The following is a 26,323-nucleotide window of genomic DNA, read 5'->3' on the forward strand; positions in this document are numbered from 1 at the left end:
AGCGCCTAAAAACCAAAATGGCATCACAAGCACAGCTCGACTGTGTTAGAAATAAACGCCACAAATATACATGAAGAGATCAGACTCGTATCACCTGAAACAAATTAGATACGACACAGTTTACCAAACGATTAGTTGGTTGACCTGCGTTATCATTTACAAAAGTGCTTTTGTCTCTGACAGCATCTCTTTACTTTGTTTTACGCAATATAAAAAACAACAACAACCTCTACCACAAGTGACGGTACCTGCATTTCGATTTCAGAAGTCTTTTTTTAAATTTTTATTCCATGTCCTTTTTCCACGTTATTGTCCTGAGGATTTCAAGCGGTCGTCTCAGTGTGTGAACCACCAGCGATTGATATAAAAAAAAAAACAACCTCAGGATAAAATTAGGAGAAATATATTTTTTTTATCAAGTCATCACCAGCCAACAGTCAAGGCGTTGCTTCCAAGTCTGTGTGGGAAAACAGGACAAGCACACGGGACACAGTATTGCTTTGACCGCTCTAGCTTTGGTGAGTCTTTCCATCTGAAACAAAGATGAGGTGCTTGCTGCCAGAAAAACAGGACAGAGAAGGACAGATGGACATGTGTCCATCTCCGATTGGTCCCTTTGCCGGTGACATGTTTCTGCCGTGCTCGTCGTGTGCGTCTGGTGGGTGCGCGACTTTGATTGGTGGAACTTCAGACCTGGGTTGACTTGACGCGCCGCAGAGGATGCCGCCCTTCCGGGTGTGCGGGGCACGGCAGGGGGCATTCCGAGGGCAAGTCTAGACTGCGCTGGTGAGGCAACACCGTGATGGGAAGAGCACATCTGGAGGGATGGGGGACAGGCTTGGCTGATGGTCATGTGATCTCAGAATATGGTAGCCCTGGAGCCTAACAGGCAGGGAAATGCAGAGAAGAAGAGGTCAGGAAGGAGGAAGGCAAGAAGAGCAAAACAGCTGGTAGGCAGAAACTAGGGGGACAAGAGCAGATAAAACGTCTCGACTGGGAGAAGAGACAATGCAAAAATGATGAGGTGTATTGGTTTCCAGTGGGATCCAGTGACTGCATGTGGCTCTTTACTGGGCCTCTCTAATTTCCGCTGTCATTTTGTTTATGACTTTTTCCGTTGATTATTTTGGAATCTTTCCCCCCCCCATCCCTTACCTGGAGGCCACTTAACTTTTCAAGTGGACTCTCCACACGGGGCAAGCTGAGAAGAGGCAGTCCCACAGGGGGTTCCGGGTGCTGCGGAGGCGCCGCATTTGGCACTGCTATCTGGGTTGGTTGGAAATTGTTGATCACACATGAAACCTGATGGAGAAGAGGGAAGAGGTTCAACTGCGGTGCCGAGACGACTTTTGGGTTCGCCAAAAGTTCCCATTTCAAAGGGACGCGATATTGAAGAAGGCACTTGCAGTAAGGGAGGGAGAGAGAGCGATAAAAGAAAATGAGAAAATCTGAAATACGACAGGAGGCAAGGAAAGAAGGTTTGTGTTGGGGAAGTACACCAAAGAGCACTTTGATGTTAACATGCTGGTATTAAAATGAGATCTGTATCCAGATAACACGCCCATTTGATATGCTTGGATATTTCCTTTAGATTTGCAATCTGATATATATATTTTTTATTGCATTCTCGTTATCCGATCTACTGAGAAAAGATATGTTTGCTCCAAAGAAAAACCTGCACAGCAGCAATTTAAGGTGATGGTGATTTAAAAATCAGTGCAAACTTCCTGTTTCAAAAGGAGTTATCTGGGCTTGGAAAAAGCTGTGTGTGATTGGCTCTTTCATTTATTCACTCTCGTCCAGAGGCGTCTTGCCATGGAGGGCCGAGACACTCCAGGTTGTCTTTCTCTCCAGCAGCTGATCTCACTAATGAGCTCCTTCTCTCAAATTCAAGGAGGTGTTGATAATTAAAATCACCTGCCTTAGTGACCGGCTGGAAGGAAAACCTGCAGCGTCTCGGACCTCCATGGCACAGTCCACTGGTGAAGTATAAGTTACTGCTTCATTTATGTAATAAATATTGGACATGATATCAATATATTATTAATCAAGTAACTCCACATATGCATCTGTATGTGGCAGTACTGCATCTCCATTTATTCACAATAATCAAAATGCGCCAGTGCTCCCTCTTCTTCTCCTTCTCACCAGAAATGCTGCGATGGCCCCCCCGGTGACGAACCCAGCCAGGACATCATTCCAGTGGTTCCTGTGCTCGGTCACCCGTATGACCCCCACCAGCACAGCCAGAGACAGCAGCACCAGGCACAAGGTGGGCTTGGTCAGACGGGTACCTTTGGTCTTGAACACCAGGGTCACATACATCTGGAGGAGGGAAATAGATTTGTAAACTTAAAAATGTCACCTCATTTGTTCCTGTTCTGTTGCCTCCGCGACCCGGCGCCGGATAAGCGGTGGAAGATGGATGGATGGATGGATGGACCTCATGTTCATTGATTAACCAGGTGACGATTCCACCTGGCTTCAGCGACAAACATGAGATTCATTCATTTAAATTGTGCAATATCTTGAATCAACCACAAGATGCTGCACTCTGCTCTGAGTTTCCAGTGCCTGAAAGGCTTAATCTGGTACAAAAGGAAGGCACCAAAGAAACAGACATGATTGGGCCATCCATCCATCCATCCATCCATCCATCCATCCATCCATCCATCTTCTTGTAGATGAGTTGACCTACATTTTTTCCTCTACAGCCGCTGCCTTGAGAGTTGGGGGTGTTGCTGAGCAAGTCATTGTGAGTGAGTAAGTGATCCTTTTCATATTTAAATGTGTAAATATTCATTAAAATTATTAAAACTAAGTATTGGAACATTCCATGATCAAGAAAGTGCATAGTGTATTCCTTCTGCAATTATCTTTTTTTCTTCCCAAAATGTGTTTTTCAGCTGCTTTGGTTAAAATATGACAAAAATATTTCACCGATAGGTTATAATTATTTTAATTATCAGCTTAGCATAATGTTACCCTTTGTGTGTTTCCCTTTACCCATCACCCCACAAACAGCTCCTACCACTGTGTAAATGGCCGAATAGAAACTGAGTGCCGCGTCCTTGGAGGGGAAGGATTTGCGTGCAGATGCCACCAGGTAAGGGTTTCCCGTGCAGACTTGGTGCTCTGTGATGTACTGCAGCGGTGACTGGCAGCCCAGCGCTGTGTAGTTTGGCTTGCAGGCAGACAGGAAGTGAGGCGTCTGGTGTCCTGTCACCACTTGACCCGCATTGGCAAAGATGGTGGTGGTGAAGAGGCCGAATGAGTAGACGCCTGTGTAAAAAATATAAAGATGAAAAAAAATAATAATAATAATGAAAAAAGGAGTTTGCTAAAAATAAAATGGGAATCAATGAAACTGGTATTGGTCAGAAACAAGCATCCAAATGGGAATTGAGTAAAGAACATCAACAGAGGACAAGGGTGACCAACATTAGCCGGCATTAAACTATAGCGTGTTCGTGTCTTCTAAATGGGAACAGAGGCCCTGCTTGGTTAATGAAAAATGTGACAGTATTAGCAATAGAGAACTGCAGAACTGACCCAGGAAACGTACGATTCTGCGGAGGAGTGGGTTGAAATAGCAGCAGTCAGCGGTCACTATGGTCTTCTCCTGACTTCCCTCAGTTTTCACAAAGAAACTGGTCACTTCCCCGATCAGGATCTGGAACAGAAAAACATTTTAGTCCATCTGTGTGGATGCATGTCAGATTGATCATCTTCATAAAATCACTCATGTGTTCATCCCTCAGGTTTGGAACAATTACAGTTGTCTCGGTTCGATTCCCGGCTTGGGCACATATGTACACTGTCGTTGTGTCCTTGGGCAAGACACTTCACCCACATTGCCTGTGTGAAAGAGTGAACGAGTGAATGTCGGTGGGGTCAGGAGGACTGATGCTGAGATTGGCAGCCTCGCCCCTGTCACCTTACCAAGTATGGAGTGAATGAGTAATGCTACATACAATGAAAAGCGCTATATAAAATCAATGCATTATTATTATTATTATTAAGGTTGAGCACGTTCAAGAAGGATTGTTTCATTACTTTATAGCAGATCAATTTAAAGTAGATTAAGAGATTTGTCTTCTTTCTGAAACATTGTGAGATATGTGTTTTTACCAACAGATTACAATGAAACTGGGAAAAGGGTGGTGCATATGCCATGGGAGAAATGAACAAATCTTATAGAGGGAATTTTTATTTTCCCTCCTTTAGCTTCAAGATAAGGCTTTTTTCCAAGGCATTTTTAGCAGTTGCGCTTCATCCACTGGAAAAGTGAAATGTACCAAAATAAAACCATTAAATTCTAGAGTACAACCAATTAAAGAGGTGGCGCTGAAATGTAATTTATTTTTTTTGAAAGTTGCTTCAACAGTATTCTGAGGGGGGAGCCATATTGGTAGCAAAGCTGTCGTTGCAATTTGACTTTGGGTTTAATTCGATTGAAACTTGGCAGAAGTGCAGTAAATGTTCTTTTGAGTGTGCTTTTTGTCATTGTATCAGTAGATGCAGAGCCTCTGCCAGCCTTTACATTTTTATATGTTTAAATACCAAGCCTGACCAGCAGGACATTCATCTCCTTTGACAGGGGAACGACTTGACTTTATGCCATGTAAAACAATTCCTGGACACCATGCATGCCATCCCTTCACACTGAGTCTGATCAGTGCTCCCCTGCTGACAGAGGCACGGATAGATGTAGGCTACACATTCATAAAATATGCACGGCCCAGGGCCCAGCAGTGTGGCACGGCGCTAATGAACTGGGTCCAAGTGTTCAGTGTGTGACAGATAAAAAGCTGAGGTTTAGCTGGCACTGAGGTTATGGATGAAGTTGTGGAGCCGCCGTGTGTCATCATTAATTCTATCTTTGGAGTTATGACCCGTGTGCTGCCAACGTTATGCGGCGCCGACGGCGTGCGGAGAAATAGATGTTCTGGGCTGCACTGAGATCCTTATTTAATGATGCAACGGTTAAGTGGTCGCATTAAGGCTTGTGTTTAAATGTAGGATAACAGTAACCACAAAGGTCTGTTCGCCATACAGATTCATGAGAATGTGTATTCTTCTTAAGACACTTATTGGTGAATATCTTCAAGGTGAGGCGGTGCGTATAAAGGACGGGTGAAGATAATTAAAAAAGATATGTGTAAAACTCCTAACACTGGTGGGTCTGGATACAATTATTGCCTCCTAGTTCTTAAAAACACGATAAATATTTTTCAACTTTTCTTACACCGGCCGTACTTGAAGGTTCTCCTTACTAAGAACCCGAGTGTGGCTGTGATTCATTTATCGCCGCGGGGGAGGCTGTTGTGGTGGGTCAGCCATAAATCCTTATTCCTGGAGCTTGTGGAGGTTTGGTATGGTTGGGCTGTTGGATGTCAAAGATTGAGCAGCTTGGATTAAATGCAGCACAAATTACTTCAAAAATAATAACCACAGGGAAGGTTATTTGATTCAAAAGGAAATTTGCATACAGCCAAAGAATTTGTGCCCCTGTTAATGGGAAAAACTCAGTTTGTGCTGACGTGGACATAATATACCCCCCCCCCCCCCCCCCATCATAAGGAAATGTGTGTAAACTGACAAGATCTTGTCAGTTTACATACATCTTTGAATGACGTACAACGAGATGCACACATGTACAGATGCAGCCTTAAACTCAGTTAGAATTGTTGTGGTTTAAAATGGATTAAAAAAAAAATAAAGTGTTCATAGCATTCTATTATTAGACTAATTAGTGTTCTCGTAATAGAGTGTTCGGCATTCTTATGCGAGAACAGTCAGTGTTTACATAACAGGATGTTCAGCATTCTTAGCTGCGCTGCGTTCTTCCAGCTACATCCCTGGTAGTCTTGTGTGATTTATTGATGATAGAAATAATCCTTTGTCTCTATTGCTGATCAGAAATAGAAATAGAAATTGTAGCACTCATTGTGGACACTTGACGGCACTACTGCTTGGGACAGGTGTTCACGTTGACAATCCAAGGTGAGTGAGCGCCCATGCTGGAAAGCCATGTACTGAAAAGTGTGCAGAAATAATGCTAATTGCTTTACTCGTACCTGATGGCTCATTGATCGAGCCATGCTTTGATATACTTGGCAGTTACTGAATGACATGTGTCTGCAAAGCAAAAGCACAAATGCTCTTGTCCTTTTACTAAATGCTAGCGCACATCATTTATGTCTTTGTGGCCTTTGGTCAAAGTTTTAGAACGGAACCGACCGGAGCAAATGCGGAAATCACAGGGTAGCAGATGTTGCCGTAGTTATCTGGAAGCCAATGATAAGTTGTTTAGGCTGCATTGATTTCATCCTCTGGTAGTCAGATGATTGAGAAGAGAGTTCAGAGGCGGTAGGAGGATGAAAATACAGGCAGACGAGACAGAAAGGGAGAAGACAAATGGAGAACAGAAAATAGGACGAGAGTGTGAGTGGCAGAAAATGGAGGGGAGAATGGTAAAACTTAGAATAATAAAAAGGCGGATGAAGAGGGGGATGAAGGATGACTTGCACAAGACACCTTCCCGTGCTTTTGGGAGCAGAGATCACATAGTTGATGTTGATGGTGTGTGTGTGTGTGTGTGTGTGTGTGTGTCTTGACAAAAGTTGACAATTAACATCAAAAGTATAACATTTTAAAGAAAAGAAAGGTCGGAAAGATGATCACAGCGCACGAGGGTGCTTTAGAAAAAAACAAAAGAATAGAGAGTAGAGCTCTAAACGAGCATCAAATGATAAGCTCTGACTGAAGACAGCAGCTGTAGCGAAAGACGCATCCTCAACGCTCATCCGACGTTCGCTTTAAATTCACAGCTTCAGAGTTACAAGTGGCTTTAAGGGATGGGAAGAGACGAATGTGAATAATACACTTCGTCCCCACAGAGGTACAATATGCACGTCGTGCACTGTGACTAATGCTGACATTAATCGGACCGGGAACAACGGATGCGGCATTAAATGATGTCACTGCATATAAAAAGCAATTTAAGCTCAAGTGGGAGTCAGAAAATGTTTCCGAGTGAATCATATCTGCTGCAGTACTAAATTCTTCATCTGTGTGTTTACGGATCTATGATGTTTACGGATCTTTGATTCCATGGAAGACCTTTCCTCTCGTTTACCTTTAGAGAATAATGCAATGCTGACTGGGAGCAACGCCTCAGTTCTTCATTCGGGAGGATCGAGCCAAGTCGACATAAAGCTGCTGCAGATATTACATGAGTGACACTTGTTGACACTGTGAGCCCACACACACACACACACACACACGCACACTCACACTCACAGAAACACACATGCAGACACACAGCAGCGATGGTAACTATGACAATTTAGCTGCTTCAGCTTCATCATCACCCACACCCTGTCCGTCCGTCTCCTTCACTGTGCCAGTCGGCTTTTATTCCATTTTGCTCGCAGCCCTGCAGCGTTCCAGGTCTCTGTGAAGGGAAAGCTAGTCGACCACAAAAAGGATTCTATTCCAACCTCTCATAATGTCTCTCTTTCTTTCCTGATTCAAATATAAATTGTACTTTCTTGCCCTCTTCTTTCTTTCTTTCGCTTTCTCTCCCTCCTTCTCCCATGACTCAAATTAGTCTTAGTCTGGCCCCTTTCATCATCTCCCTGCATTCCCTCTTATAGTTCCTCCAGCCTCTACCTCATTCCTCCAAATAGCCAGTATACTTTTCTTCCTTCTTCTCATTATCTAATATTCTTCCTAAAAGTTTTCTTTGTTTCGTTCTGGGGGCAAAAGTGAAGAAAAAAAAACGATGCTACGTTAGTGTGGGAACAGACCTTGCAGCTAATCTTCCAGAGCTAGAGTGTGACTTTAGAGGGCTGGAGGTCACCAACATCCTCAAAATCCACTGTGTGACACAAAACATGACAGAATAGTTTCTCCCCTTGATGCCCTTCTTCATCCTCTTCTCTCTGCCATAGGGGGCTCCATTATTCATGAGAGATTGTCTTGAGGATTAAATGTGTGCAAAGTTCAATCCGATTTGCATACAGTCACTGAACTGAAGTGCGCGTTGCGTGCACCAACGTGTGCAATTGTGAGTACACTGATGTGTGATAGAGTGGAAATAAAAGATAGGAGAGAGCTGCGATCAACCCAGGAATATAATGGCGTGCATAAATGGCATGATGCGTGCGTGAGCGGATTTCTTTTGGGTTGCCTGTCAGAGATGACAACTCAATTATAATAACAATAGAAAGTAAATGCAGAATAGAGAGAGAGAGGAAAAAAAATGAGAAAAGGAATAACATGATTTGTTTAACATCACGACGGCAGAGCAGTCAGGGATTTTGATGGGAGTCTTGAGGTAGGCAGGGCTCAGCCACAGCACAGCATCCCAACATTTAAATCATCAAACGCATAGACACAGAGCACGGCGAGAAAACCAGTTTCACATTCAAGACATAGAGGAAAACGTATTCCTTGCTACGGTCGGATTTGACATTTACATCATTCAAAGTGAGTTTTTGTAAGCCTGCTGCATTTCACCACAGCTGAAGGTATAAACCTTGTGGTTTGTCGTGTTTAGCAGAAGCGACGTTACAAATGTAACTTCATTTCCCATTAATGTGATGTCGTGTTGCTATTTTTTATGACAGCTTTTCTCTTTCCCGGCTCCTTTTTTGACAGAGTAATGCAGCAGCATCGACACAACAGCGACATATCTGGGATCTGGGAAGGTCTGGGATTAAGCTCAGATTATATGAGGCTGCCATGTCAAATTTCCTCCCGGCATTCCAGACATTTTTTTAAATCAGGAATAACATGCACCTCATTGTTTCATAAATGACTGAAATCCGCTGTAGGTTTCTACCGGAACTGGCATAAACTGGCCCAAAGCAGAGCCACTATTCCTTGTACTTATATACTAGGGTTGCTGTTTATGACACAGACATGTCAAAGTGACCTTGGGCAAAACACTGAACCCCAAATTGCCCCTAGTGGGCCTGGCAGCGCCTTACATGGCGGTAGTCGCCCACTGGCGTGTGAATGTGTGAATGTGTGGGTGAATGTGAGGCATTGTGAAGCGGTTTGGTCAATGTGATGGCTTCTTCTTCTTCTTCTTCGTCGTCACCCTGACCTCTAATCTTTGGAAGGCATGCTGCAATTATTCAAATCTGCATCTGCTTTCTGTTGCCCTCTTCACAGACTGCCCCTCCTCATCTCATCACATCGAGGCTGGAATACATACAGAGCCGCAACCTTCATGTTATCCTTGGGGTCGACTTGACCCATTCATACTTCATACTTCATATTTCATAATTTTATGGGTACAATCTATTAAGCATAAAATGATCATGATAGTATTTTTTCAATGTGCTGAACACTTATTGCTGTTCTGGGGTAAATTTGACCACAAGCTGTTTGAACTGTGTAAAACAATTGTAGTCCTGATAATAATTGTTCACTGATCTTATATTCTGTGTTCCTAATTCTTTATCATGTAATGTTTATTGTAAAAGTTCCTGCATAGATGGCATTCCTTGTGTGTGTGTGTGTGTGTGTGTGTGTCCTACTACTCACACCTATGAAAGTATCTATAATATTCTGCAGTAGCTCAGTTCATTTAGTTACTTTGTTTCCAGTAGTGAAGATCAAACGGTTCAAAGGGCTCCATGATTCTCCTGCAACATTGTTTCCTTTACTTCCTGCTTCGATCATAAAGATGGATCTTCTTCTCTTCCAGACCAGCGTGTCTCCATCTTCACATCTTAAATGGAACATCTGCTCCAGAAGGCAGGCTTTGTAGGTCATGAGGCAGTCCCAGCTTCTTTAGGGTTCATCAGTGTGTTCAGTTATTTGGTGGATGTTTACTGGTTCCATGACAGTTTATAAAGTCCCTGACTAGAAAGTATAGTTAACCCTTTAAAGCCTAGTCTGTATTTGATACACTTTGCCTTTCAGGGTTTTGAGACTTCTACACCATAAATTGTAATATTTTTTGTTTCTTTTCAAGATAAATATTTTTTCTAATAAATAACTAACTCGAACGTTTGGCCTGATGGTGGCGCTAGAGAACAGGTCAACGTTTCATTATCAAGGGGTTATTTATGTATTCAACAATTTCCTGTCAATAATTTTCTGGAGGCAAATATCCCAGAGGTCAGAAAAAAACGTGTTAGTAATATTTGAGGATGACAGGAGGGTTAAAACGTCGAAACACAATGTGACTCTGACTGCTTTCAGCAAATGTTCCTGGCGATATGGCAGCAACGACGGCACACTGCAGTTGTTTGTGTCTCAGGCGCTGTCACAAATCTACTTTGGAATGACTGGAATAATATGGTCTGTCTCCGGGTTTTGCCCCAATCCCATATTTTTTGTTATACGGAGCTGAATTATGCATGAAGGCTCTCCTCACAGTTTAAAAGACTGCAGAGAACAAATTTGGCATCAGGCCGACCCACTTGTTCCCCTTTCGCTTTCTTTCCACTCTTCACCATTTAGCTTCTCAATGCCATTTTAGACTTATTATTCCCCCCCATTCCACTGCCGGGACTTGGGTTTGGTACATTTTAAATGTTTGTTACGGGCGACTCTCGTGTATCGTCCTCACTTTGCCTTCCCCTTCTGTTCAAAGGTTTATTTTTAGCGGCATTCGAATGGAGCTGCCAAGGGCAGAGGCATTTAGCATTAATGCTTTTCCCCCGCATAAATAGCCCAGCAAATACAATTCTCCATTCTTCAGTCACTGGCAGCCTCGTGTCCTTTTTATTTGCTCTTGCAAGTGTGTTTTTGTGACATAAGTCTCCAGGTGCTGTGATGCCTCTGCATCTTAAGTCTGCAGGCAGGATGGGCCTGTGACTGTCACCACCATGTAGTGTGCAATAATCACATATGTATGGTGTCACTTTAGGCAAATATCACATGCACACACAACTAGTAAAGGATTCAACTGGCAGTTCCCTCTACAGTCGGTACAATAATCAGCATCATCACTGAAATGCCACCTGCATGTGTGCATTTGTGCAGTCGTGGAGAGCCATAGAGATCGCCTGCAGCCACTCTGACTAGATCCTAGCGCTACTCACACACACACACACACACACGCACACACACACGCACACACACACGTGTAACAAACACACACCCACATCTACAAATGCAGGATCCATTTTCAGTGCCAGTGGAGGAGTAGATGTGCGGCGTCATCCACCCACACGCTTACCTTCACTGATGCACTATTTCACTCACCACCTCGCTTCCTCTCTCGCTTTTCCTGCCTCACATAGACTGCGCTCTATACTCTACTTCTAATAAAGAAACGGCATTGGCATTCAAACGTATAGTCAAGTCTGGTGTGGGCGTTTGTGCTACAAGCTAAGTTTGATATGGAAGCCACCAGACTGGTGGTTTAACCCGATAAGGGTTAAGAGCCTCAAGCCAATTTTCATTATGCGTCTTAGTCGACACTCTCCTTTGTCATGCATGCAAACAATGTAAATATCTTGCGAGCTCTGCTGACAATCACATCAGAAAATAATAATATTGGAAATGAACCCATGTGCGTCACACGTAGCTGTGAATTTAAACACGATAAACCATTTTAAACATAAACGCAGCATTTCTGACATCCATGTTTACTGGTAGTCGTCTTCATCTTCTTCACTGCCTTTTGCTGATGAAATTGTCCGGAAATGTTGGGAATGTTACCAGGAACAGATGATTCAATTTTTTGTGAGATTCCAGAAATGATCCTGGATTATGCATCAGTTTGAGGTTTTCGTTAACATTGCAGTCAATAGAGCTTCAAAATCTGTTCTCCTTGCAGTCCAAACATTAAATGGTGTGTGTACGACTATCTCTATTCATGAGCAGAGTGAATGAGTGAATGCTGGCTGGTGTAAAGCCTTTTGAGTCCTCAGCCCAAGAAGAAAGCTGCTATCTAGTTGGGATTTCTGGTACGAGTATAAGAATATGTTTGGAACTATATTCTTCACATGCAAACAGAGCTCCCTTTCTTGATTTCAGAATCAATGTCTGTACTGCGACTTGAGGAGTCTCTCCATTTTCCATTAGTGGTGAAAAGTCTGAGTCACAGCAGAGAGGAAAAAACAGATGCATATCTGCTTTTCTATCGCATCTAGCACTGGGAAATTGAAAGCAGTGTTTCGGCAGCATTATTGCATGTTGTTGTACTTTGGATTTGTGTACCCCGCTAAAAACATTTATCACCCACCAACATTTTCAGCAGTTATCCATTCACACACAGAGGCTACATCCCATCAGGAGACATAACACTTCACGCGTCCGGATAGACCCCCCAATAAATGCCCAGCCTACTGAGCCGCAATCTCCGTTTCTAAATAATTACTTTTGCTGCTAAAAACTAAATACTTTTGTATTTTGACAACTTGAAGGAGCATAAAAATCTCAAATTAGGTTACTCAATGGCTGTACATTACATACTGTAATGTTTTTTTTTGTTTTTTTGTCGTTCAAACACTTTGCTTTCATTGCCCCATGACACTTTAAAGTTATGTTTACAGGACACTCCTGCAAATAATCCGATTCTGTACTGGAATCGTGCACGACTTCTCCCAGATGGTATTGCGTTTACATGATGTGACTATATACCTTTAAGTCATCAAAATTACACAGTGCAAGACTGCCTGTATCTGTGTGTGACCTTATGCTTTGATGTGGGTTTTTTTTTTTTTATGCATGTATTTTTGTGCATTGCAGCCTTGTTGTAATGCCACTTGAGTGTAGGACATCAAAAAGGCAACCGCCTGGAGGCAAAGCGGTTTTGAAGAGGATCTGATGCCAGGCTTCAGTACTAATTATGTCGAACTACGCCGTCAAGAAAGAATGGCTGCTGTAATGGCATTCCGCATTGTCATTACAATAATTATTACTGTTTCTTGCCTTCTTCATTTTAAACTGAGTACCAGTAGTAAGTCGTCTGGAAAAGACGACTTACTGCAATGGATAAAGTATTTCATCGTATGTTTTTGATTTTGATGAACGTTCACTCTGCCAAGAATTCATGACCTACAAATTAAAATGCATCACAGGTGTTGAATTAATAATGGTGCTTCAGTATTCATTTTTTAAGCCTTGAAGATGATAGTCGGATGAAGATTAGATAGCTGTGCCTCTTCCTGAGCCCTGATGAGGGAAGCCATTTTGAGCTGTTTTCTGTTTTTTAAATTCTGTTTTAGTATCGTGCAGTGTTGAAATAAGGACTCTATGCAAACTGTAGCCATCACTGGCTGCTCTATGGAGGACAAATATAGTGCCGGTTGCCATGGTTATGACTGATAACGCATTCACACAAAAGAGCTAAGAGACCACGAGGACACGCACACACTCTCACACACACACACCTCTCCTCTTTCGCTCCACAAGCACCACATGAAGATGAGGAGGAATGATCTGTGTCCTTTCATGTAGTTTGTGTTAGATGTGGGTGAGCATGTTGAGCACCTGTAGAAATCCGGTTGTTCTTTAACAAGTTGAGCACAAACTCACCGTCACAGTTGGGATGGCGGTAACGAGGGAGTAGACGAGGACAGGCGGCGCCTTGCTGTTGTCCTCTGGTCCTGGGTATGGCTTAGAGTAAGCTTTGTCGAAGCAGAAGAAGCCCTGGATGTGCACGGGGAACGTGTCCGTGTACTCAAAGTAGTATGCCAACAGAACGATTCCTGCCATGATGACCAGCTGGAAATAAAACATATTGGTTCCAGCTTCAGGATTAGATCCACAGGAGAGGGTAGGAGTAGGGAAGGGAAGAATATATAAAATGTTTTCAAGGCTAAGAAATAAACAGTTTTCCTTCTTGGAGCAACATGATGGATCCTTCCATGATGTGTAAAATGAAACAAGTGTGCATGGAGAGATAGTGAGGGATGAGGATGAGAAGGAGGGAGGGAGGAAGATGGAAATAGAGACCGAGTGAGACAAATAAGAGACAGAGAGAGGGGGGAGAGAGAGCAATGCCAGAGTGAGAGAGATCCCTTCAGCAGCATCAGTATGCAGAGTGGTGCGAAAAAGAATCGAAAAACTGGACTGAAAGGATGATGATGATGATGGGGGGGGGGGGCAGAGAGGGGGTGAAAAAGAACAGAAGGCAAGCAGAGAACGAGAGAGAGCAGAAGAATAGGTAACAGGCTAGCAGAATATGTATGTGCATGTGTGTGTTGCTCAGGTCGCTATCGAGCCACATCGCTATTCTGTCCGGTTAAAAGACTTGAATTGTGTTCAAATGAAGATGGAGGGTGAGAAGACAGAAAACATTGGAAAAAAAATAAAGCCATGCCATTCTGCACAGATGAGCTAATAATTCATTGATACTCCACTAAACAGCTTGTTCCAGTTCTCCGAAAAGGAAACCAAACATTTAGAACTGCATCGCGAGCTTCTCTCACCTGTAACGGAGAAACTGGAGGTTCGTGCAGTATTTGTTTGCCGGCCGGGAAAAGGCTTGCAACAAAGAGCATAAGGGAAATACAGCGAGCTGCTGACCAGCATAACTTAACTCGTACTGTCTGTGAAGGACGATCTCATCAGCAGCACAACACTTGTAGCCGCCACTGACAAGCTGAGCTGGTTCAAGGCAGGACAGAAACAGCAGTTTGGGGTGGGTGTGGGTAACAGGATTTGGATTTGGTTATTAATCGGACATTTACATTGTAAATGATCACTTTAATTACGGTATTGACTAAACAAAAAAACTAATTTGGTCAAAGATTTGCCAGCCACAAAAGGAGTGGGTATTTACTGATGTCAAATCCAGAGCTCAAATGAGGGGGTGGGCAGAGGAGACCAGTTTCACTTCATATTTTGCTCCCCCCGTCAATCAAAGCTGAAAGTCATTCTGTTGGTGCCTTGTACTACAGTACTACAGTACTACGCTGGCCTTCCTGCAACGGAGACCTGGCTGCTAAGTGTGGCCAGTTACGAAGCTCCAAATATGACAAGAGAGACCTCAGGCTGGACAGAACAGAATCCCAATTTTAAAAAGTCAAATTCAGAGCTATGATGTATTTGTACATGTATTTGCGCCATGAGACCTGGGACATTTCTGGGACATTTCTGGGACGTTTCTGCACGTTGTCTTCATTATCCCTCTCCTTACTCGGACATCCTCCCACAGTCCAAAAAAAACATTCCCGACGGATGAATCTGTGGCTTTAAGTTACTGATAAGTGTGAATGGTTGCTTATCCTTCAGCGTGCCATTCCTGCGATGAACTGGTGATTTATTTAGAGTGTGCTCCACCCCCCCAATCCACTCAGGATTACAAAAAATGGATGATGGATGGATTTTGCACAGTTCTGAAGGGTTGATAGAGGTAGAGCGATGCTTTTACAGCAGTGAAGGGGAAGCGTTTCACGGTGGTTGATCGCCGAGGAAACATCCACCAACATTTTTTTTATCCTCTTCAGCAAAGCGGCAAAGGAACCGCTTGGACTAACGTGGAAGAGGAGGCTTCTCACTCAGTTGAGCTTTAACGCATGGGGAAGAGTGACAATGAGTGTGAGAGGAGTGAGGCTGACCTAATTCAAACTCCCTGCATTATATTCTCTGATCCATTGTTTGATCTGCTTCCTTTTCCTGCACTTCTTCAGGGGCATTGGAAATATGTGGCTTCCCCTGCAAAAATTCCCAAAATGGATGAACCGATCTTCATGTTGGTGACACTGTTAAAGTAATTCGATACATTTTCAGGGATAATGTTTCTTATCTGAGCGTTTTTTTAAAGGAAAATCCAGAGGGGGATAGAAACACAAACACGTGTGTGTCCACATATTCACCCATGCTAATGAACTGTGCAAACGCCGCCGGTTTGCAGTTTATATTTAGCAGCTCAATGCTGCTCTGTATTTTTCCATGTTTGTTTCCATGTACACAAGCTTTGTGTGTGTGGGAGTGAGTGGGTGTATGAGTGTGCATTTCCCTGTGCATGCATGTGGGTGCGTTTCCATGTCTGAGGAAGCACTCTGACATGGGCATGTTGCGTTGAACATCAGCCACTACGCTCTCCTTGCAGAGGTACAGAAGGCTTGAGGGAGGGAAGTGTGGAAAGGTGGGAGGATGAGAACGAGGGAGGGCAATGGAAACCCATCAAAGTTGAAGCACACATTTGAAGATAACTGCAGAGAAACCTTCCTGGGAGATGATGCATTGTCATTTTTGCATTTACATATGTATTATTTAAGTACCTAAAATTCGGTGTGCTTACAGGCAACACTGTTTGTACAGAATATCACATGGGAAGTCCAACCTTAACCACTCAGCCATCACGGTACGTATGCTGCAGAAGCTGCTGATTCATCTAAATTCCTCATTATGTCCAACTGGAGGTGAATGCAGGGCGTGCAATAATGCATATTGTAACATATAATCAGATTTAAAGGCCCTGTGGGAAAGCCATCGACATGTAAATAAGGTAAAGACCCCCCCCCCCCCCAAAAAAAAATAAATGAAAAATCAAAAAAATAAATGAAAAATAACCAAATGAAAAACCTCCAAAATAAAACACAATAAATAACAACAAATTAGTTGGGGGGAGGGGGGGGGGTTAAAAGAAAAATGCAAAAAGATGATTGCCAAAGGTATACTTTGGCAATAATCTCTTTGCATTTTTCTTTTAACATACCTGCATACAGAACTTACAACTCTAAGCGATGATAACAAACGTCAAACTATATTTTCCTCCTGATAAAAAAAATCCCAAACGCCAAATGTATTTTTTGATTGAAGGGGTCTTTTTTTTTTTTATTTACTTCCAAGTGCCTACCATGGTAAAGGTTGGATAGGTTCAAGTACAGAACAGGAATTGGATTTTCTAAACTATTATCCTAATCATGGTAAGAATATGTACCTTTCTTCATTTGGGTGTAAAATAATTTATAAAGAACCTCTATCATCATGTTTGCAATAATGAACGAGAGTTAATGGAATGATCGTGATCATGGCTTTAAGATAAATTAAGTATAAGGAACTACTTTTGAAACATGTCTAATGGAAATCCTATAATCATTCACAAAATAAATATAAATATATCCTGGTGAGAAGATCGATTGCTGTATGCAGCCAGTCGTACGTTGGTACGACTGGCTGCTACGTCTGCTTTTCTCAGATTTGTTTCAGGGCAAATGAAGTAATATCAACTAAATCCTGACATTTGGCATCATCAGGATAAATTCTTACACGATTTAATATTCTATTTTTATACCTAAAACAAGGATAATTTAGAATGATATGTTTTATGCTGTCGTCTATACAAATATGTATCTCATCAGGAGACCGATGAGTTTCCGATGTCAATGCGACCTCCTGATTAAATAAAGTATATTTAATTTTTCAAACCAGCCTCTGTTTATATTCCAGCAAAATTTAGTAATGGTACCTTTTTTGTGATTCATGCAGATTTACTTAAACAAAAAAAAATCTGGGCTGGTTTCACTGTCAAGGTTTGTCAACTGAGGGATTATATATAGCGATGAAATGAAATTCAACTGCAGCAATATCTGTCATCATAAATTTAGCCATGGGATGAAAACCAGGGTTTATAAAATGAAGCAGATTTAAGATGACGACCCTTTTGTAGTTGTACCAGTAAACTTAAGAGACGTATCAGGCCATGTAATTAAGGCTTAATGTTCACACCTCTGCACTTCAAAGGGGGGGGGGGGGGGGGGGGGGGGGGGGGGCAAGAAAATCAAAAGAGACTAATATGGAGTTTAAATGATGAGGAACATCTCCTGCCTGTGAAAGTCTTTTAACCAGAAAAGAGGTAAATAAAATGTGACAGTAATAAGATACTGTGGTTAGAGGGGGTGGTGAAAATAGATGTGGGCATCACTAATATCCCCTGGGAGCAAACTGTGAGCTTGCACGTCTACCCTTGGTCTGTGTGGAGCAGCCAGATGGCAGAAAAGTCGACTGATAAAGTCAACCATGTTTGCAGAAGGTGCGAATACATTGATAGAGAGGCCGGTGCCAAGACGACGGCACCCCGCTGGGAAAGAAAATGAATATCAGACTGCCTGGCATTTAGCAGAGACATGCAGCTTCACTTTGCACTCAAACTGTCTCTGTCTTTGAATGAGTACCACTGTAGTATGAATAAGCACTGATCAATTTTAAAATAGGCTGTTCTATCATATTGATTGTTTGTGGGGTGGCACTGAGGTAATACATCCTGATTAATTTTCAGGCCTTCCTGGTGTGATAACAGTAAAAACAAAAAATGTCATTATTATTATGTATGTTGTTGTTGAAATGCATTTTATGGTAAAATATCACAACTCGATAGTGCAGAGCTTCAACTCCTTCAATAAAAAAATTCTCCCTCACTGATTTTTACTAAATGACACATTTGTTTTTAATGTTAATTAAATTAATTGACCTGGAATTAATTAACTAGAAATGCATGAGCACCACTCAGTAAAAGCATGCGCTCATCAAGAAAAACATTTTCTGTTCGGTTGGTTTCCTGAAGCTGCACAGAGTCTAAACTAGCACGAGATGAGGCCGTTGTGATTTGGACTCCTGATGAGCCAACATAATCACTTGATCACATGATTGGAGCCATGGACAATTTCACAGCAGCCGAGGTCTTATGTCTCTGATTTCCTCGTCTCATCTTATCTCATCTCGTTAAAAGAAGGCGAATGTATGATTTTAGACCATAAAGTCAGAGAAATGGTAAAATAACAATACCGTATAGCAAAATATAGTCTGATGAAAACTGAGTGAGCAAAACGCTATATATGTAAAATAATAGTAATAAAAATAAAATACATACAAAAATACATACAAAAATAATAAAAACATTTCGACAGAGACCTTTCACTCCGCATGGAAAAACAAACTAAGGAATGGGCCGCCCCCTGGTGTCAAAACGTTGTATAACAACATACTGAGCAAGACAAATGTGAGACAGATGAGCCAATTGATAGGAACTAATAGACAAGCTCGACTAGAGGGATAAGTGTGTTAAAGAGGAGACTGGAAAAGGCAGGAGAAGGAAATAGAAAGAAAAGGAGCATTTAATGAGACCTCAGCACATTACAGAACGTTCCAGAGGAGCCCACAGAGCCGCCGAGGAGTAAAGCAGCAGGAACAGAGAACAACAGGGGGCAGGAGGCGAGAGCGGGAGCGAGCAAATAAGGATATAATGAGAAACTGCAACAGAGCGAGGTCGAGAGAAAGATGTAAAACACTAAGAGGGTGCAAAGGAAAAGAAGTGACTCAAAGCAGGCGTTCATTCCCTCTCTCTATTCATCTGCCTCTGTTGTCTCATTCTGATTACCGGATGCAGTTTATTTATTTACTGGCATTTCATCTTAAATAGTTTCTTGCTTTTGTCTTCTTTCAAAAAGCATCGCCCCTCTACCATTCTCAGGCCTGTGCGCTCTTTCTCCTCGCCGTCCATCGGTGTGAAAACGCTCCTTAACCTCGCTCACACACCTGCTTACACACTCACTGTTGTGTCTTTGCATCTACAATTTCTGCTTCACTTCATACCTTCCCACCATTCTTTTCCTCCTTTCACTTATCCCTCCCTTTATAGCAGCAGCAGTCCTATAATTCCACGAATCCCCAGTCCTCAGGCAAACATGCCCCCGCAATTTACAAAGGGAGCAGAATAAAGCAAATCCAGCCTCACATACGAACATGTTTTCAGAAAAACAATTCTACAGTGCAACTAAAAGCCTCATCCCAGAGCGTTATATTTACATATATATAAACAGAATTATTAATGTAAATACATTCCTATTTTCTTTTAGATATAGGGAGGACTGCTTATTTTAATCTATTTCTTTGGTACCAAGGGTAATAATTTCACTGACAAATGCATACATTGTGAATACCTTGATTTAGTCTCTTTAATTAGAATCTATGTAGACGACCTTAGACAGAGCGGCATGCAGCACGGGCAGCAGAGAGAGCCAGTGTGCATCTCTGGATCCTATAAATATGTGTGACTCTGAAAGAAGCAAGAGTGTGGGACAAGATTATATCTTACATGAGCAATATCTTTTAGACATTTGCATTTGAATTTCTCATTTGCCCTCGGTGATACAAACCTAAATCGGCAGCTTCTCTAGACAATATTCACAGATGATACCGTATAAGCTTATAGGCAATACTGGGCGACTATCACCCCCCCATTTCCTATACCTAAAGTGAGAAGCAGCCAGCTAACAAGTGATTCAAACGTATACCCAGAGCGCTGAGGAGTCCCAGCGCAGAAGACAGGCGGAGGCAGGTGCTATTCACAGAGGCTGCAAGATAATGAGGGAGAAACTCGGGATGAGTATTTGCAGCGCTGTGGTGCATCTCTGTATGTGAAGGGAGGACACGTGAAAAAGCTTTTTGGTGAGCCCTTCTTCAAACATTTTGGCTTGGAAGTAAGATCATTGAAATCAGTCAAATGCTCTGGTATAAGTTAACATGTTCAGGGAAATGATAACATGATGCTTGCCATAACTGCCTCTCCTATTGAGGAATATTAGCTGTAAATGACATTTCAATTTAAATTGCCCATGAAGAGGTTAAAGAGGATGGAATGGTTATAATTAGTTGTCAATGAGAAGATGACTTTAAGAGCTCCTTCAACATTGCACAATAATTCCACAACTGGTATGAAAAGATGCACTAGAAGAGTGGTTTGTGTAGGTTGTGTAAGCAGACTCCGTGCTGAGCAAGGCAGAAATTGTGAGTACAGTTAGGATGGAACTGTCTTGATCTTGGCAGAAATAAACTAGTATTGAGGGGAAAAAGAGAATAAAAACACATAACAAATGTGTTGCTCAGAGGTCGAAGTTATATCAAGCCCAGCAGGAAATATTGCTTCAGTAAGACCATGCAGAGAAGGATGTTTTGTTGTTGGCAACTGCAGACCTGATGCATTCAGCATGTTATTCATTACTGCACAGACCTACACTGTGCTGCTTTTCCACACTTCCGCCACTAAAAAGTGAAATACACTTCAGGCTGTCTGTGTTTCTGACGCAGCAACGGTTGAGCAATACCATCAATAAACGAGCTAAATGTTTCCCTGACGTTGATGTAGTGCACTCTAAAATCTATGATCCGCAACAGCAGTAATCATTATGACTTATTTTCTGCATCAAAATCAGGCATTGATATTACACATTGTAGTCCCACCCAGTATGTAGGACCAAAAATGAAAAAAGAAAAAAATAACGAATAATTAAAAGGAAAAATTACATTCAAAAATGAAATACAAAAAAAATTATATAAATGGAAATAAAAGCAAAAATACCAAAAAATATATATATACAGAAATAAATAAAAGTTAGTATGAATACAAAATGTTTGGTCCTCCATACAACAAGTTCAGTCAAAGATTCAGGCAGCTATCTTGGCTTCAAAGAGTTGAAGAGTGAGCATCAGAGTTCTCAATATTTCACAGGAGAAAATGAAAGTCATTTCCAAACTAACTACAGCGTAACCTGTCGGTGACTCTGCTGATGTCACTTCAGGCATTTTCTTTTCCACAATATATTGCATGCTTTAATTTCACATATGGAATATTCGGTAGAGTTCCAAGAGCTTCCATAAAGTAGAAGCTATGTCAGTATTATAGTGGGACAGAAAAACATGTCTCACAGGGAGACTCTGAAAAGGCAGGCGCAAGAAGACACAAGCCAAACACTTAAGCGTATAGACTCTGCACTTGACATATTATGTGGTCTAATTTTCAGCCGTCTGTTTACTATAGCTCGCCGTGTCACAGGAGGGGGGAGACGCATCGAGGTGTAAGGAAGGAATGAAGGAAAAGGAAGCCATGCTCCTCTGAGCTGGCGCTATAAGCTGAAAAGGAAAGTTGGAAAATATACCGTTGGAAAGTTGTGTGCTTTACATAATTTTGTTTCAGATCCATGCAATTCAATTTGTCAAATCTTCCTCGTCGTTTGTACGGGACACTGATGAAGTCAGTTCTCATATGGTCAGTTTGGTGCCCCTGAGCTAAAAGAGCAACGCACACATAGTGTAAAGATAAAGTGATGAAAGGGAGTTGTGAGAAACGATGCACAAAGAGGGGGGAGGGGGAGGGGTCAGAAACAAGATCACAAGCGAGGAAGAGGAACAAGACAAGTAATTTGAATTGAAAATAAATGGGTATAATGATGATGAATATGCTAATGTAACAACAAAGTAGCGCGTGCCCTCAGGAGGGAGCTATGCTACACCGCACTGATGCATGAACACAGGAGGGGAGCGGAATCTTAAAGATGCTCTTTATTAAACGACTGCACTGTACACGGATTCATTCAGGTGCATAAACAGCCCATAAAGTCAAACTAGATTCATGTCGACCCCCCCTCTGGCCACGTTCAACAATAGATACGCCCTAGACAAAAGGTAGAAATGATAATGATGACAGAATAAGAGGACGCCAGTAAAAGCAGGATCAGCATTGGTTGCAGACGGGATCTCCTCCTCAGGATGGAGGCTGGTCACATCCCCTTCCAGCCTGTGATGCAAGGTTAACAACAGGAGAGGGTCTACCTTCCTGAAGAATGAGGAAGGAGCGAGTGAACAGAAGCAGGAAGAGACAATAAAACAGTGGAGAATCACAGCTGGGGAAAAAAAAGGTTTGGGGGAGAAAAGAGGATGGAGGTCTTTGCAATAGTTGATGAAGTGGTTGTTTTTTTACAGTAGTTGATGAAGGTTTTTAAGTAAAGGGAAATAATGGAATGATCCATGGTGCAAAATATGTAATTACACAAAGGAATACTGGAGAGCAGAGAGAATCTGTATAAAAGGAATGACTCAAGAGACTGTTAAAGAGAATACTGGAAGAGGGAGGGGGGGGGGGGGGGGGGGCACTGACAGATATAAGCCTGGAGATATTAGAGATGCACTATGAAAAATTAGAAAGCTGGAAAGTCGTTATAGCAAGTCCTCGAGAGGATGCTGAGAACGAGCCAAAGCACAGTAAAAAAGCCAAAGCACAGTAAAAAAATAAATAAAAGCAGATTAAGATCATGTGTAAACCTGCAGAATATTCGTGCTGTAAAGAGAAGAGGGGTCAATGTACAGTAGGTGTGTTGAAAAGTGTTATGTGGAAAGAGTGGAGAACAGATTCAATTGTTAGATGCCACAGAAGGAGAAAAGAAAAAAGCACGTAATGACCGTCAAGGGAATCCTTTGAATCAGTGATTGAGCTCAAAGAAAAGCGATTAAAGTGGGAGACTCAGTCCACGAGAGTGAGAAAGACACAGTCAGCGAAAGACACTTTACACACAGAACTTTTTTTTTATTTGATTATTTCAAAAACATCTGACAGCACGAACTTTTCAAAAGATAAGCGTTTGTCTGAGCCGATGGGACAGAGAAATGTTCAAATCCATCCTTGGCGCTCTCGTTTGCCCAGAGGCTAAATCTCGTCTCGTCTGAACTTCTGACTTATCTAGTGGATTCCCTGTGGCTCCATTTGATTCAATGATTTTCACCAAACCTCGAGCACTAATATCATAATCCACATAAGAATGCAATATTACACTTTTAGGGTAAATTCAAAAGAAAACAGGCTTGGAAAACAAAAAAAAAGCTAATTCAGCTACTATTGCTGAAGCTCAGAGGACCTGCTGGCTTGGATCGTGTGGCGTGGACTAACTTGGGTTTCTGCTCTTAATTATGCCAATTAATTCTGAAATGTTGCTGAGGCCATGAGCATCTTCACCAGGTCATTAAGGGATTACAGGGAGGGAAGAATAGGCATGGGAAGAGAAGAGGAGCGGAGTAATGGAATCAAGGAGTTCATGAGCAAAAAGGGACTCTCAAGAGGGCAGAATAACTCCCGCTGAATGCTATCAGCAAATGACTCGTGGATTTAGGGTAATTACCCATTTTGACAATTTCATCAAATCAATAACTTCTTTTGGGAGTCAGTGAATTGAAAACAAGGCCTACTAATTCACACAATTTCCCGAATGGCAACCCCATTGTTGCTAATCCGCCGTGAGAAACCGGATTTGACAGGAGAAAGCAGCGAAAGAGGAGAAGAAGACAATATTTGCATCGGACTGTAAAGTGTCCTTTGATGTGTCCATCAGGTTGCTGCTCCCGGAGCTTTCTAAATGCTAATAGAGCATGAGGATAACTCTCCATTTCATGCAGCATTTACACAGAATATTTCAAACAACTTGAACAGTGCACGCCCACGAAGGCCTGAGATGATACAGTCTCGACTCAGATTATGCAGCCGATAGTGTACCAGATACCCGTAGGTTAATATTTACCATCTGTTCAAAGCGGATAGTTTCAGGTACGGTTGACACCACAAATGTTTTCAGTCTTAAATAAATCCAAACACTTCTTACCTCCACTAAGAGGAAGCATGGCACAATGTAGGTGCTCGTCTTCTGGAGGCCTTTGTCGTCAGGAAGGCCTTCCATCACCCGCCTCTGTGGCAACTGACCTCCAATCATCTGCAGGGTCAAGGATCAAACGCAAAGCTTGAATTCAATTTGGGATATCGTGTGTGTGTGTGTGTGTGTGTGTGGGTGTAGGCCTATACCCTGGCGTACTCCTACTGTGGAGCTGTCCGTGGTGCTGAAACGCGCAACTTTGTTTTGGAGGGCCCCCTGAAACAACGCTTCCCCCCACACAACAGAACAAAAGCGGCGCGTTTCAGCACCACGGACAGCTCCACAGTAGGAGTACGCCCGGGTATAGGAGGCCCATAGGTAGGGAAACAAATCATTTCACACGTTGCAGGTGTTGATGCAGGTCTTTAAAAACAGCACACGTATAGGCACAAATGCAAGGTTCGCAAACAAGTAGATCAGGAAAACGTGCAACAGGTTTTCGATGCAAGTTAATCGTTTGCGATTGTCCATACCAGGTGATTAACTTCACAAGCACGCTGTAGTGAAACGTACCTTGCTCAAGTACTGTGCTCAAAGAGAGTTTAGAGGTATTTGATCATTTCCATATTGTGATGCTTTATGCATCTACTCCACTGCATGTCTTAAATGGACATATTACACTTATATATATATATATATATATATATATATATTATTCCTATATTAAACTTTTTATATAATCTATTTCTTCTTCTTCTTCTTCTTTTGGCTTGTCCCTTGAGGGGTCGCCACAGCGAACCAACCTTCTCCACTTCACCCTGTCCTTTGCATCGTCCTCCCCAACACCAGCCGCTCTCATGTCCTCCCTCACTACGTCCATGCATCGTTTCCTAGGTTGACCTCTAGCCCTGTTCTTTTTATATAATGAGTATATTTAATTTATCTTAGATGGGGAAAACAGACAACCTTTATTTACTAATCCAGTTTTTTTTTTTATCATTTACAGATTTTACACTGCACACATATTGCAACAGTACACAACAGAAGCGCCATGTATCAAGAGTTTCAGTCATAATGAGCACTTTTTTTACACCGAGGACTCGTAATGTGCTTCATATTGTCAATTACACTGCCTGAGCACAAAAAAAAAAAACAGAATCCTTTTATCTTTTATCACCTGTCAGGGTAATAATCTAGCTTTAGCGCACGCCTACACAAGTGAGATATACACAGACTCACTCACCCTTTTGCAAAGAGGGCCACAAAAGAAAGGTTTTGCATGATACATTAAAAATGCACACATACAGGTACACACCTTCCCACAAGCCAGCACCGGTAGACAATAAAATGTGTTGGGAGGGGGGTGAGGTTGAAAGGAGGAGAAGTAGAACTAGAAACAGAGGAGGAATGATCACAAACAAAAGCCTGACAGAAAGAGATTAGAGAGAGGCAAAGCCATGATGAAGATGTTTGGAGACTCCTCAGAAGTAAAGAGGGCATAAGAGTGAAAGCCAGCAGACTCAGCAACGGGAAATAATAGCGATCGGAAAGATAATAGAAGCTGAACAAAAACTTTAGTCCCCAAAGTGAGACATGGAGGAAATGGGATAATGGGATAAGGGCAGGAAGGACAGTTTATGAGTCGCCCAGGGCTCTCTGGTATGAAACAGTGTCGGCAAGTGTTCTTTATGAAGGACTACCTCAAACGGCTTTTGAGACAAATAGCAGACACAAAAATTTTTTTATTTCTGATTATATCAATCATAAAGAAAACGCCTCAGCAGTCTTCTGTGTAATGCTATTGAGCCAAACACCAATTGCTCTTGACTCAGATATCGAGCCTCTTCTTTCATCTCCGTGACAACAATTATCTCGCTTGACTTTATGGACGAGGAAAAATGTGGTGCCGTGTCAGCCCTTTTTTCCAATCAATGTTTGTTTTCAGTCCGATGGGAGGGAGCCACTTCACAAAGTCACATTGCACT

At 42.2% G+C, this 26,323-nt stretch overlaps 1 protein-coding gene across 1 annotated transcript; it reads right to left on the minus strand.

Moving 5' to 3' along the window:
* Positions 1-773: 773 nt before the first annotated feature.
* LOC137906785 (phospholipid phosphatase-related protein type 5-like) lies at positions 774-24,458 on the minus strand. The gene is made up of 7 exons (XM_068751073.1): positions 24,351-24,458; positions 13,513-13,701; positions 3,553-3,673; positions 3,032-3,282; positions 2,149-2,325; positions 1,172-1,302; positions 774-882 (listed from the first exon to the last, which is right to left on the minus strand). Exons 1-7 carry the CDS (start codon positions 24,456-24,458, stop codon positions 774-776), a joined length of 1,086 nt encoding a protein of 361 aa, XP_068607174.1.
* Between the last annotated feature and the right edge of the window lie 1,865 nt (positions 24,459-26,323).

Source organism: Brachionichthys hirsutus, chromosome 17 (assembly GCF_040956055.1).
Source record: "Brachionichthys hirsutus isolate HB-005 chromosome 17, CSIRO-AGI_Bhir_v1, whole genome shotgun sequence".
NCBI lineage: Eukaryota > Metazoa > Chordata > Actinopteri > Lophiiformes > Brachionichthyidae > Brachionichthys > Brachionichthys hirsutus.